The 15,014-nt window shown below is 39.9% G+C and overlaps 1 protein-coding gene across 23 annotated transcripts in view; it reads right to left on the reverse strand.

Annotated features, from left to right (window-relative positions):
- The window catches only part of DLG1 (discs large MAGUK scaffold protein 1), a 150,669-nt gene that overhangs the window by 93,841 nt on the left and 41,814 nt on the right, over positions 1 to 15,014 (reverse strand). For 21 of the 23 annotated variants that reach the window (XM_035334884.1, XM_035334894.1, XM_035334890.1 and 18 more), the window contains one exon: positions 3,049 to 3,213. In XM_035334884.1, coding sequence (XP_035190775.1) covers positions 3,049 to 3,213 — 165 coding nt within the window. Of the gene's footprint in view, positions 1 to 3,048; positions 3,214 to 9,944; positions 10,433 to 15,014 lie in introns of those variants that run through there. The other 2 variants (XM_035334891.1, XM_035334897.1) reach the window with 2 other exon arrangements.

Genomic DNA, 15,014 nt, shown 5'->3' on the forward strand with positions numbered 1-15,014 from the left:
CCAGTTTAAAAACTTGTTTGATATCAGATTTATCACAGATTTCACTTGGCTGAAGTTTTAATATTTCTATTTAATGGAAATATTAGATTGAAAAATGAAGGTATGATAGAAAAGCTAAATTCAGCTTTACAATTAAAATCTTTTTGTAGCATCACCATCTAGTGGTTGCTCTTGTTAGCAACATATTGCTTTCCAGTACACCAAAGCCAGATCAGCTTGGTCACATCTTATTTCGTAGTAACTTGTGTAGCCTCAGGCTGCAATCTCAAATTCCTACAAAAAAATTTAAAGCTTGTACTGAATAAACTCTAGTACTAGCTGCCTGTCTACCTGAAAGTGTTCAAGAATCTGGGACAGAATACTTGTGAAGGAAGTTTGACCATTCTTCTTACCTGTTCATGATTCTCTATCACCAAGCACTCATAAAAAGCATTTTACAGGGTGAAGAAGAGTTTCACTTCACCCAGTGTTACCTAGAGAACAGAGGATAACAAATCTCATATGTTAAGTTTACTTCTCTGATGCTTGAGGTACATAGTACGCAGTTTCTCATAAACTGACAAAGCTTGACCCTAAAGAAGGCAAAACCATCACATGCCCTATCTTATGCTTAAGCTTCAAATCAGTACAAATAGTATTAGTTCATGATAATTGCAAACATCCAAAATCCTACCCCACCCTGAGGTAAGAAACCACCTACCCCACCTCTTAGGCAAGAAACCACCTTGAGTTACTATGGCACTTGATGTAAAACATCTGAAAATAGTAATTACATGCACATCCTCTGAACATTTAGGATATACATTTGACTTTTTGGTTACTGAAGGATGCTCTTTGAAAACCATCCACGTGTCCAAGCAAGTTACAACAGCTGCTTTAAGTCCTACAGATGATGAAAGCTTCTTTTGAGGACAAAACAATTTAAAACCTTGCACACCTCAGTTCTTCATTATCTTCTATCCATGTTCTGCATTACTGCTCTAGACTGTAGAGGGCTTGCTAAAAAGAGAAGATATTCCTCAGAAAAACTGATTCTACTGCCCTCTGCAGCATTTCTTAAAAAGCAGCACATTACTGCAAAGCAGCGTTTACAACCAATAGGATCTCCAAACAATTCTGTATTTGAAATTTCAAAAGTATTTAGCATGTCTAATTAAAAAAAAACAGCCTTCCTGTGTTATGAGTATAGTGAACACATCCTCTTTCTTACTAAAACTTCCCCATGCCCTGTTACATTTTGTTTCTTTAAGCAAAGGCACTATTGAATACAGCTAATTAAGATCTTGTATACCAGCCAATACCTGGTCCCTATGCCACAGTGCAGCAAGCCAACCTAACAAAAAAATTCACAAACTCTCTCAACTCTGAGCTGTTGCTGCTAAATAGATCTTCAGCATGAGCTGAGGAACACATCTTGAAGAGAAGACCAGCTACGCCACACATTCAACAGCAAATTTGGGTTTCTCTGACATACTCAAGTCAAATAAACAGAAATAAAACTCAAACAGGAACTACTCTATGTACTTTGGTTTCCCTACAGCTCAGGTAGTGAAAAAGATACCAAGGTAATTAGAGCCCTTTGAACTGTCTTCAGTAAAATGAAAGATCATCTAGATAGTTCTAAGAAGCAGATCAATCTCATAACCACAACATATTGTTATCATTATTTGCAAAGGTACCTGGATTGTGAAATACATCAAACTTGATCTCTGAGTACAGACAGTCATGCAGTTCGCCCCTTTGCCTTTTTGACCCCTTTATACTTTCTGAAATGCATGACTAAGCGTGCTATAAATTAGGAAAAGCTTGTGAATAAACAGAGTTCACATTAAGTCCCCAGTGGCAGAGGGTATATATATATATATATATATATATAATATATATATATATATATAAAATGAATACACACAGAATGCAATGTATCACTTCAGGTATCCATAAATTCATGGACTTAGACATGGCAAAGTGTGTTACTGTGTGTGTGCCTTCATAAGCAACAGAAGACTGAGGTCCTAGTCAAGCCCAAAAGGAGAGGTTTGTTGTGTAAGCTTTCCTACAAGGTCTTCAGAAGTTAATATAGCCCACTTCAAAAAGGTTACTCATTAAGACATGAAGAATTACAGCTTGTCTTGTGCCTCCACAAAGACTACAGAAACACAGAGGATTTCTTATGGAGTTTTATGTAAATGTGTCCAATAACACTATTTACATTTTTTTAAATCTTAGAAAAGATGAAAGAATTATTAAACACACCCCCATTACAGCCGATTCTTCTGTAGAATCCTTAAAAGTAGATAATAAAGAGCTGATGCTCGATATTTTTCCTTATAGTTACATTTCAGAACATTTCAAGTTTAGAACTACTTTTTTTCTTAAAATAGCCTGGTGATTTTTACCGTACTCTGCTAATTTCAGTCAAAGGATGCTACCACACCAACAACTCAAGCTAAAGATGTCAAAATGTAGGCCTACCTTATCATTCTAGACCCAAATACTCATCATTATCAAATCACTTTTCTGTTTTTTCTTCAAAAAAAGCCAGATTCAGAAGTGTTTATAGAAAACGCACCATTTAGTCTGGCACACTAAAACATCACACTATTCAGAAAATGATTAAGCTGCATTTCCCTACCAAATAAGTAAATAAAACTGCCTGCTACAACCCCCCAAAATCTCACTCACTTCTCTTACTGGATTTTCCATATCGGTCCTTAGTTCAAACATTTAATAAAAAACAAACTTAGAATTGATTCTGCAGAATCCTTGTAGAAAACACAGAACGCAGCTGACAACGGTAACCATAGCGCCCAGTCACAACTCCATCTGAGACCTGAAGTTACCTCGAGATTTGCTATCTGGGCATTTTACAACATGTGCTTTTAATCACGATGTATGGAACAAAGTCGACGCCTGAATGTCCATACAGTGAATTTTATAAATGAGCAGTTTCATATAAGAAAGTGTATCTGATGATTTTTTTCCCCACAAAAGTATACCCCTAGAGTGTATATCAAAACAGTTCACTCTAGTAACTTAAAAAAAACATACCTTTACTGGTGAAATGTGAGAATGAGAAACGAATCCGTGTACATTCTCAATCTGTGACAGATTCTTCTCTGATACGTGAACCAGCTCTGGACCCGTCACCTCATTGCTGATGTGGGGCGAGCTGTGCTCCTGCGGAGGTGTATCTTCATCCTGATAGCGGTATTTCTGAAGAAAACAATTAGAGAAAATCATTAGCCCACCATGAAAACATTATCTAGAACACTTAGGAGAGACAAATAGTTACTTTCTGACCCTGCAAACCTCAAGGTAATAAAATCTAGAAATAAAAGGTTTAAATTAATACTTTCAGTTTAAAAACTGGTCCCCATCTAAAAACATTCCAGCCATTTGAAATGTTATAAAGAAATGCTCAAAATGTTCTAGAACTACCTAGTTTTTTGTCTGCATGCAGTAACATGCCCGCAAACTTTTCCAAAAAAAAATCATTTTTTTGCTTTTTTGTTTTCCTTATGCTTTTAATACAGCATTATGTCCTGCTGTTAAAAACCATCAGCCTCAAAAACCTTTTTCCCCACTTCCTATTTAGCACATCTGCTAAAAGCCTTTTTTTTCAGTTGAAAGGTTTCAGCTCTTATGTTGGGGATCAACACAGCAATTCACTGCTCCTAACTTTGTTATGAGACTACTGTATGTGGGCTTGCGATGAGACAGATGAAGCTTCTGTGATACAGAAGCCTCCACACAGAAACACAAGACATTACTCAGTCAGTCTTATTAATTTTCATTCAATTTCAAAAGCCAGAACCTATTATTTAGCCACCAGGGCTGTGTTCCAGTCAGACAGTGCTGCAGCCACACTTGCAGCCCCCGCTAAAAAGTATGAATGAAGTCATGGGTACATGTAGTATTCACCTCTTCTCTGGATTGTGGAGTTAACTGCTCATCCAGCATTATGCATGGTTACAATTTACATTAAAAAATGGAAAAAATGCTGTGGTAAATAACTCTCATGTACGGCTCTATAGACAAGGGCTATAAGCTTCTCAAAAAAAAACCTTAAACACTAAGGGCTATTTGGATTTTAATGTGATATTCAAAGACTGAGAAATATTTTGCAAATAGTAGTAAAGTCAACTTGAAGCTACTAAAAAAAAACAGATTTCATCTCTAAAATACACTAACCAAACTACTTACAGGATAGCGTTTCTAAGTGCTATATCCACAACACTTATTCTAAAAGTTACCCAACTGTCCTCATCCTTTGCAGCAAATACTTCAGAGCAAAGCGCTTCAGCTTGGATGTAAAGCAGATAGTCTTACGACTCTCCATGGTAGTGGAAGTGTTTTGTACTGCTTTACTCTTGAGCATCACCTCCAAAACACCCGCGCCTCTTGACTGAGGGGGAGCATCTAACAACTCAGGCATGGTCAAACAGCCCCCATCCAGAACTGCCCATTCCGTCCCTCTCCCAGGAGTTGCCATCACCTGAGCAGAGCAATTCAGTCATCTCCTTCAGTCATGGCACGTTAATTCTGCTGCTACACCTAAATCCAAATCCCATGCCATTTAAACCCCATGCATATCAATAGGTGCATTTTCACAACACAGCCAGCTGATCCAAAGGGCAGCAGCCACACAAAGGAGCAGAACCCATTGGGGCTCTCCTGCCCCACTCTACAACTACATCTCCCTGCTCCTTGCTTCTAGCACGTGTCTGACCCCACGAGGAGCACGCTCAGCGGGCTAATCCAGCAGCATGTTTGTTCCCTCTCCAGCGATATTAACTTGCTGCTCTTCTGATTCCCTAAAGCGGCTCACAGGATGAAACGTGCAGCAGTGCTGGCACACCAGGGAGAAAGGGAGGGAGAGAGCAGGGGCAGCCAATCTCACAGAGGCTAGCAGAGACCATTGCTCTGCTTGCAGCTAAAATAATCCAGGCGGCAATCCAGACACCAAGGAGACCCTAGGATAGAAGAACCAGCCAAGAAACAGGCAAGACAGATCAAAGGAAGGACTAATGGCAAGTGTGGCAAAGCAGCTCTGAATTCGCAGGCAGCCTACCTCTGCCACACATCTAGGAAGTCTCCCAGCACCCAGTTAGGCAGCAGCCAGGCCAGCTAACTACATTTGTAGGAAGCTTTATGTACTACTCTAAGTTATGATCATAATTTACAGTGAAAAAAAAAAAGCTAAATATTAACACATTTGTGACAGAGATACTGCCCCAGAGGACTGGGTTACAAATTTACAGGTGCCAAAATGGAGTCACAATATTTCTCCAGATGCAATGCAGTTAACAAGATTTGTTCAAACTAGACTGCACCCTTAGTGAGTTTTGAACTGTCACTCAGTACTGTGGACTAAGTGATCTGCTTGTGTAAACTACTGAAAAATCCATTTACTTCAATAAACCTGTGCTAGTAATTGTGACACCAGAAGATGTTCCAAAATCACCACAGTGAAATCATTCATTGTACTAACTGGTCAGCCCCACAGCCTCCCTACTTAAAATCACTACCCTAGCAGAGCTGAATAAAAGAAAAATGGCCAAAGGATCTACAAAAACATATAGGATAAACACTGAATGTTTTTTATGAATGTTTTAAAGGACCATTTTTCAGAATATAGATCACCTGTTCATGGAAAAGGCACAGAAAAGCTTCAGGAAATTCTGCTTTTTCAAAGGAAGGTGTTTCAAACAAATTCATAACCATACTACACCCTAGATGTAATTAACCTGAGGCTTTATATTTTTAAGAAGTTACTCTACTGAGAGATCTTACCGAAAGATAATCAACAGAAAATTAAGCAACCTAAATAACCCCTTAAACATGCCTTAAACCAGTGACCCATATCCACAACAGCCTGTAAGGCTGTAAATCTACAGATTCAGGCCACACAGAACACCATGCTCGCGGACAGAGAATTAATCATTCAAAAACACCCTTAGCTACCAGATATGGTAATGACAAAGTGCAAGACAGCAAAAACTACACTGATCTTCAGGACGGAATGTGTATCACAACACAATTCACATTAGAGGCACACATCAATCCGATGTCTTACATAAAAACAAATTTGAAGGCACAGCAACTTCTGTATGTACCCCCCACATACAAAGAGATCAACACTAAAACAGCTTGAACAGAAGAGGAAGAGTGAAAGGGTGCCTAAAAACTAGTAATCAAAGATTGTCAGTTGGTCTTTCTTGTACTCCCCTTCTCCTGCAGATTTTCACGCTCCTTATCCACACAATACCAGCATTCCCATGTCCCTACACACTCCAGGAAACCCCAGGAAAACAGGCAGCCTGATTTATATTGTTGTGTTTAGGCACAGTTTTAATTTTTGTTGTAGAAGTCCAACCACTATTTTGAAAAAGGGTACTGAGTGAGGACTTCAAGTCAATATAACCAGTTCAAATTGAGAAATACATAGAAGTTCAGAGCCTGATGCAGCACGAACAGAAAGCATGACAAAACAAAGTGTCTTCAGACCATTTGCTAATGACAAGCCAAACTGAAATACGTGTCCTTATTCAGTCACTGCTCTACTTCAGACGATAAACTTAACCTGAAGGGACCCTTCGGCAGACCATGCCAGCAACTCAGGTTGTTGGGAAACGCTGCTCTACATTCAACATCCCCACTCCTGCATAAAAGGACTAGGATGCAGCATGTCAAAAGCAGATAAGTAGGAAAATCTAAATATCTACAGTTATCCTCACATCTCCCCCCACAAAAACAAGCAGACATTCACAACTCTTTCAGATACAAGTCAGCAGAAAATAAGCTCCAGTAGCTACAGCACACAAGGCAACAATACAGCCAAATTCCCCATAATCTTGCTACAATAAAATTAGGACAAATTAAACACTAAATTAAGATCCTAGCATATTCTGTATAAGTCTTCCCTGCAGCGTGGTGGAAGTGCTAAGCCAGAAGCAAGTGCTCAGGCCAACAAAGTGCCTTCCTCACTGAGGAAGGAAAAGGATACAACGCAAGGAGTACGCTCAGCTGCTGCTGAATGGAAGTCACCTTCTCAGTTGTGACAACTGGCAGATTACAAAAACCAAAATGAAGCCCTCATTGAAAGTAAGCAGCAATTCACACTGAAAAGCTGAAAGCCTGTGGCTAGCAAAACCACTTCAGTAAGGTGAGAGAAGCAGGTTAAGTGGTGGTGAATCTTCAGAACTTCTTCACTGAGCACAGAATAGGACATTTAGTATTATTCTCAATTTAGTTCCCATATATAATAAACTCAGTGATTTGAAATATTAGAGCAATTTTTTTAAACAAGCATTCAGAATGTTGAGAATGAATCCTTCATTCTCAGATAAAAGCAGTAAGTTTTCTTTTAATAATTAGAGCTAAGACAAACCATAAGGGAGCAGCAGCCTTTTAGAGTTTCCCCTTTCAGTTTGATGTTGTACTTGGAGTAAAACCACACGCAACATGATAATTAGGTCACAGTGCTCCATCATACGCAAAAATACACAGCTAGTGCAAATACATTTAGGGAGCACTTCATATCATGGAGACTCTGCAATAGACAGCTTAAGATGCACATGCTTACAAAACACCAGAAATATTTGGTGAGAAGAAATTCACCTGTTCCACAATGCCAATGCACAGAGACCAAACAGGGAGCAGTCAGGCTGATAATGTTATTCTCCTGTAGTCAAAAATCACTAAAGGAAAACTGAAAACACGATTTCATAGAATTACTTCTGTCAGATAAGTGTTCACTCCTTTATGTAGTCTTGTTCAGACCTTTATGTAAAGGACTGAACAGGTTACGCTGCATTATTGTTTCACATCTTCCTTTAAATATTGACTCAGTTTTAAGCAATCAAAAGGTATTTTCTGAGAAGACACTGCTATGTTATTCTTAGTGCAGCACAATGCTGCAACTTCCCTTCAAATAAATAAAACTGAGAAGCGCCGAGTGCAGAAACCCCTGCACTACCAGCAGGTCATGGTTAGTCAAACCTAGTGCCTTCAGTCCAGCTGGGATTTCAGCAGCACAGAGCACTCCCTCTCTATTAACAGTAACACACATGCAGGGAATCTCAGGCTGGCTGATGGCAGAAGCACCGCTGGGTCCAGCCAGAGCAGGGGGGCCCAGGCCAGTGCCCAGGCAGGCCCTGCAGGGAGCAGGCCCCCAGCCTCTCCAGCAGCCTGTGCCCACACTCAGCCACCCGCACAGCACTGAAACGCTTCCTGGGGTTCAGCTGGAGCCCCTGTGGTCCAGTTTGTGCCCACTGCCTCCTGTCCTGGAACTGGGCACCACAGGCAAGAACCTGGCTCCGTCTTCACTGCACCCTCCCTTCAGGTATTTTTAGACCCTGCTGAGTTGAGCCTTCTCTCCCCCAGGCCGAGCAGGCCGCTTTTTGGGTATTGTTAAAGCCCAACAGCCAGATATTTTAACGTACAGCACTGCTAAAGCAACCGCACTTGAGAAAGTAGCAGTCTGCAGGACAGCAGCACAGGGACAAGGACCCACTGTGGGGACCCTTAGCAGTGGCACCAGGGGCTGTCCCCAGAGCCAGCCGGGGACAAGTCACCGGGGCGCGAGGCAGCCCAAAGGGGCCGCTGGCGTGCGAGGATAGCAGAAAACGCCGCTGTCACTCAAATCCAGCACAAAACGCCTCAAGTGAATGCTGGATATTCGCTGGATATTTTTAGTTTGGTCTTAAAGCAAACAGCATCCCTCATCGGCAGTTCAGCTGTCACCATGAAACTCCAAATTGTATTTTGGTCCTACGGCTTTCCTCCCAAATTTATGATGTTGTAATGAAGGGATGTGCAGTTCCACGAAGAATTAAAAAACCTTGACTTTACAGCAAACAGTTTCTCAGCTGCATCAATATACACGTACATATTTACAACTGAAAAATGCTTTGGACACATGAAAGACAAGTAGTTACAAAACAAGGCAAATCCTTGCCTACTGGAAATAAAGCACTCAGCCTTCAATTCCACAATAAATCTTTTACACTAGCAAAAGAGCCATTACAAACAGATCAGACTCCTCCCTCCCAACCTAGTGACTTTTCTTTTTTTGCAACATCAACATATTGTGATACCAGCATATATATAAATATGGATGTACTGCACAGACATGCGTGTATACATGCCTGTGTATAAATGCACACATGCACATACACAAATGCTCCCAATTTATGGCAATACAGCTTTCTTTTGTTAAGAACATCGAACACTGGCTTGGAAACACTGAATATGCAAAATAACTTTGGAAAACACAGATTGCTGAATCTCGGTCTGACAAGTAACTTCACACACACAAACCTTTATTTTTAAAGGGGCTTTCCAGCAGTTCTCATCACATCCTTCAATTCCTGTGTTAATTTTTCTGGAAAAAGCAGTTTATACAACCTGACTATATTGCTTACTATTCTGAGAATTACCAAATTACGTATATTTTATTGCTCTAGACCCCAAACAGTTGACGGAGTTCTAAAATGACTAAATGCCTGAGGGCACCGTTAAACCCAAACCTGCCACTAACAATTGCTTCTATCAATATGATGTCAGGAGGCATTTCCAGCCCTGCATCTCAGTGCAAGTCTCCCATGTATTTAATTCTCCACAGCTGAAGAAAATGAAAGCCAAGTGCAATAAACTGATTACATGATGATTAATGCTGATTAACGGAGAATGACGACATTTTACATGCAGCATTCAGTAAATTCAAAATGTTGTTCAAAGGGATCTCTAAAGAGTAGGCATGATAATTCATTACTTCTGTCACAATCACCAAGAGCTCCCTCCGATAATCAAGTAATGCCTGGAACAAAATACATGCTATTTAATCGGAAATTTAAGGCACAGTTACAGAACACATCCTGGCAATCATTCATAGCCTATTAAACCCAGTTTATATTTCCAGGAAAGTCCTTTTATAGACCCACCTTACATCCGAACATTAAAGAGATTGTGTTGTTGGTACATGCTACTTTACAGTGGCATAGCATCGGAGAAAAACAATCCAAGTTTTTTATGCTAGGAGACATTTTTTCAGACCCTGTGCACTTCAATCGATCCACGACTGAGATTCCAGAAAAATGCCTCTGTAAGCGCTGCTTGCTGCCTGTCTTTGACATTTATTCTAGGTCCATAGTGTTCAAAAATAAGCCTTTACATCAAATAGTTTCAATCCTTCAGGAAATATTTCGCTCCATATTAGAAACCAGATCTTAAAGGCAAGCAAAAAAATCCTGTGTCCATTTTTAAATATTTCGAGTCAGCTTTGTACGTAATTATGCTAGCGTCAGCTCCAAGTGGCAACTGTATCGCGGCCCGAAGTAATAGCGGGATGCTTGCAGCCAGAACCCAGGGCTCGATCCAGCAAGGCAGCTCCACCTGCTGCAGTGCAAGGTCTGCTGTCTCCTCCATGAAAAGAAAAGCAACTCCAGCAGAGCCACTCTGCTCGTGTATGCTGGTTGCTTAGGGGAGGGGCAAGATGTTGCAGCAAGGGACTCCTACACGGCCCGACCGACACAGACCCAGCACCTCCTGCAAGGTGCTTTCGCACTGCACCAATGAGCAAGTGAAAGCCCCTTCTAAAATCACATGTGCATAATTATAAAGCCGGGAAGTTGTAAGGCTAACAGCAGGAGATTTGCTGAGCTGCAGTTTACACTAGCTTTTTCAAGGAAATATAAGCAGACCACAGAACAAATGGCTATGGGATATTTAATCCTCATTTTCTAACAAAAAATGCAAGGTTAAGGAACACATTAAAAAACCATTAACTGCTGAGTAAAACTCCTAATTTGGTTATGAGACATTGTTGGTAAAGTGGTAAATTAATTAATTTCAAGCAACAGTACACATGGACACTCTGGAGAAAAAGAAATACAGAAAAAGCGCTTTTTTCTAAAGCGAAATGGAACTGAATATGGCCACGGTCACCTAAGATTTTTGTTCTTTGTTGTTTGTTAACAAGTCTAAGACTGCATATTTTTAAAAATATATTTGAGTGTGTTTGGTGTTTGTTTTTTGTGTTGGGAAAGGGGGGAAAATCAAACTCTAAGGATTCAAACTTTATTCTTAAAAAAAAAAAAAAAAAAAAGAGTGCCAGGGTCCCTGCCAAATTTTAATCTATTTATATGTTATGGCATCACATTACAGAATTTGATGAAAAAAACATGCTGATTTGTCTTAATTGTACCATAAGATAACCCTTACAAAAACACATTAATTGTACTGAAAGATGAAAGCAAGTATTTAATACTCTCAGAAATGCCTACTCTTTAGGTTGCGACTGTTCGCTGACGTTTGTTGCCATCTCCCTTTTACTTCCTGTGGTTTACCTGATGAGCACCCCTTGAGGTAGAAAGTTTAATGTGGTGCAAAACTGACATCCACACTTGCAGCTCAGAAAACAGCAACTTCATGAATTATACTGGAGACCGTCATCTTTACATAAATGTGCAGATTGAGGAAACCGAAACTAAGGCAAGATGTCTGGAGAAAAACGTGTAACTCAGCCCACAGTAAACCTCAAAATAAACTTCATTTGCATGAGGACCTCTTTCTTGGTAGAAGATGCAGGGACTACAGATGACAGCCCTTCCATACTAATAAGCATAGTTGTCTTTCCCCCATGTGCCATGACCTACGCTTTTTCACAAGCCAGCCCCAGACGCAGCTTCCTACAACAGGTCGTCTTCTGCATGCATGGGCAACAACAATGGCAGGACCAAAAGGGAAGCTCATCCTAAACACCTTGGAGACAGAAAGGCAATAAATAACACGCACACAAAGATCCACCTTCTGTGTGTATCTACATTAGGTTAAGCTTCTCTGATACATACATTTAAATACAAGGGCAGCCTTAAACTATAACCGAATAACTGAAGAACGTAAAAAAGTCCTCTAATTTCCTTGTGCTGGTTGGGGATCACAGCATAGTCTCTTTTCTGAAGAACTAGGGCAAAGCACAAGTGAAGAAGCTTAAATACAGCACATGAAAAAGGAAAACACGCATCAGGGGAAAGAACTGGCAAGCATTGCCTGCTCCACAAGGAACACAAGAACATTCTTATACCACAACACCACCTTTTCTACACTACAGCTCAACAATCCATCTTACTTCCATACATTTAATCACATTAATAGCAATTTCTTACTAAAATAATTCAGTCAAATGCATGGCAATTTCATTACAAAGTCAAAGAGCAAAAGCAGTTCTTGAACGTTGCACAAATAGCTTTTTGTGATGCAGAAAATATAACCTCTGATGTGTCATGGGCATAGAAGAATCAATAAGAAGATACAATCCACACATCTACAAAGGATTCCATCAGTAAGGTATGAAAGAAGAGAAAGCTTAAGGCAATTACTTCGTTGATGAAGGCCACAGAACATTTGAATCCTTCAACCATATTTTTACAACTACAACCAAATAAATTGGTTACACACCAAAATTGTCTTGATCTTTATTCTAAAAAGTTACCTTGTTTATCACATCTTGTCACAAACTTAAAAATACAACATTTAAGTTTGTCAAGTTAAAATACAGCTTGCTGACTACATCCTAAGATTTAACTGTAATGGTTTCACTTGTTCATAATTATTTGTACTCAAAGGCATTTTAAATATGCAGCTGTGAGCATAAAGCTTCTTGAAATATAAACAATCATATAAACACCTGTACTCAGAATATTTGGAAACCTACTTTTGAGCTCTACAGAGACATAACCCCATTTAACTATTGATCTGATTCCAATCGAAAGTTGGATTAATGTTTCAAAACATAAAAAGCAATCGATTAACACACTAAGCTGCTGCTAAGAATAATATGGCCTTCAGTATCTCACAAGGCTTCCTCTCCAGTTATCAGACTGTGTTCTGTGTTATCCCACACAAACTTGAGTTCTTTCAGTTTGGGCCCTCTGTTTCCATGCTGATGATAGAATTCTTGATACTGTACCTTGCAATCTCCCAGTTTAAAAAATTTCTATCTGATGGTGCCGCATACAAGAAAAAAACAAGTCAGTATTCACTGAACATAGAAAAACAAAAACCTGAAGTTCTCTTATTGCATAGGAGGGTTCCACCTGGTAATATACAAGAACATAAGTGACCTTTTATATGCACAAAATCTAAAGAACTAATTCAAAACTTTTAATAACTGGCATTTGCTCAAAAACAATATCACTAAAACTGACTTTTCTTGCTTATAAAAACACTACATAAAAAGGAACTGCCCTCATTCCAAGTTTCTTTTGAATGTTTACTTGGCAATAACCTATCTTTGTGCACAGCTCCCATGTGCCCAATAAAAATACCAACATCATTAAGATCTTTAATTAGTAAGCAAGACTAATTTTGTTATTATCATAAAATACGAAAGCTGTTACACTTCCAAAACTCCCTGAGCAGTATGAACATTGAATAGAGAGAAACAACTGTTATGTAGCACCAAAAAAGCACTACCAGCCTCTCAGGCACTTAGTAGTTCTGTTCAGCATTTGCCCACTTTTTTGAGCTAAACACACTGGGGGTGCCTGTTTCAATCCATGTGTTCTACGCATATCCTTGCATACCACAGGTTAGGAACCTCATAAGAAGCAAGACCTGGAGTTTTTAAACAGCATGAGGAAGAGAAGAAACTTGGCAAGTATCACGGCAGGCACCTGTCAGCCTGGTGGGACTCCAGGTCCCCAATCCCCAGAAGCCTGATCTGGTAAGCTTCCAGAATACAGTCCAATTTAAAAACTTTTAGATTTAAATTCCTTCTAGTGCTAAGAACTATTTTAACCTCTTTGCCTCAGTCTTAGCACATGTAGTATTGAAAGAGTACACAGAACTCCAGAATTAGTCTACATGAAGAAGCCTGGATACTGGTTGAAGATTACCTCATACTAACAGCGAGCTCTGAAGCAGTGACTGTAACTCTATGCGTTATTCAAGAAGGAGTAATTGTGTAAGCAGTTTCTGTAAGATAAATGAAATTTGAACACTGGTTTCGTAACAGATATTGGGTGCAAACTGTATCCATTAGCATCCATGAGGCTCCCTGGCATGGCTGTTGTCACCCCCTGCCATAGGAGATGGCTATCCAAACCAATTTTGAGAAAGCAGCCAAAAATGCACTGCTTGTTTCTGCACGTACCTGAATTGCCAGAAAATTCATTTGCATAGTACTTTCAGGCAAACAGGTTTATTTACTGAAAACACCGTGACCTGAAAGTTCCCCCTGTAAAAGCCAACTGTAGCAGCTACTCATATCTTAGAAGCACCTTTTTGCCAGCTTGACAGGTAAACGTGTATGCCGGAGTTGAACTTGCAGCTCTTTTCACACCTTCAGTTCAGAACGCTGATGTGCATCTGTCCTTCAGAAGAGAAGCTTTTCAGTAGGTGTTCGTGATTTTCTCCCAGTTTATTCCAAGTCTTAAATTGTTAAGCTGACGACAGATCTGGGACTCCAAGGAGGTCCTCCATAAGGCTCGATAAGTCAGCCCAAAAACCACACAAGAACACTTTTCTTGCTCACTGACCATCATTAGGGACACTATAAGCTTTTGGAGTTCTCTTCAGTCCAAATCAGAGGAGAAAAGTCCAGCATCATAGTGGAGAGAGAACCCAGAGCTGCCTGCATTATGATGTCCTCTATATGCAAAAATAATCAGGATTCATAAGAGTAGGGAGCAGGTAAGGGGATACATACCAAAAAAGCCCCTTCAAAGGGAAAGCTGCCTAAGCGTAACTAGCAGAATTCATATAACAAAATATTAAGCATGTCAAATGGAAAAAAAAAAGTTAAAAGCTACGCAGCTTCTAACAGAACAGTAGCACACCTTGCCAAAAGTTGCACAAACACAGACTTGGCAGCTGTGAAGCTCTTACAATTCCATGTTTCCGAATTTAAAAGGCCTAGAGGGGAATCTCTTTCCCTTCCTCCTGATAGTTTCAAAGTAGTTTAGCCCTCCTGCAGCATGCCTTTACATTTTCAGTTTCCCCACTAGAAATCC

This window comes from Oxyura jamaicensis, chromosome 9 (genome assembly GCF_011077185.1).
Source record: "Oxyura jamaicensis isolate SHBP4307 breed ruddy duck chromosome 9, BPBGC_Ojam_1.0, whole genome shotgun sequence".
Classification (NCBI taxonomy): domain Eukaryota; kingdom Metazoa; phylum Chordata; class Aves; order Anseriformes; family Anatidae; genus Oxyura; species Oxyura jamaicensis.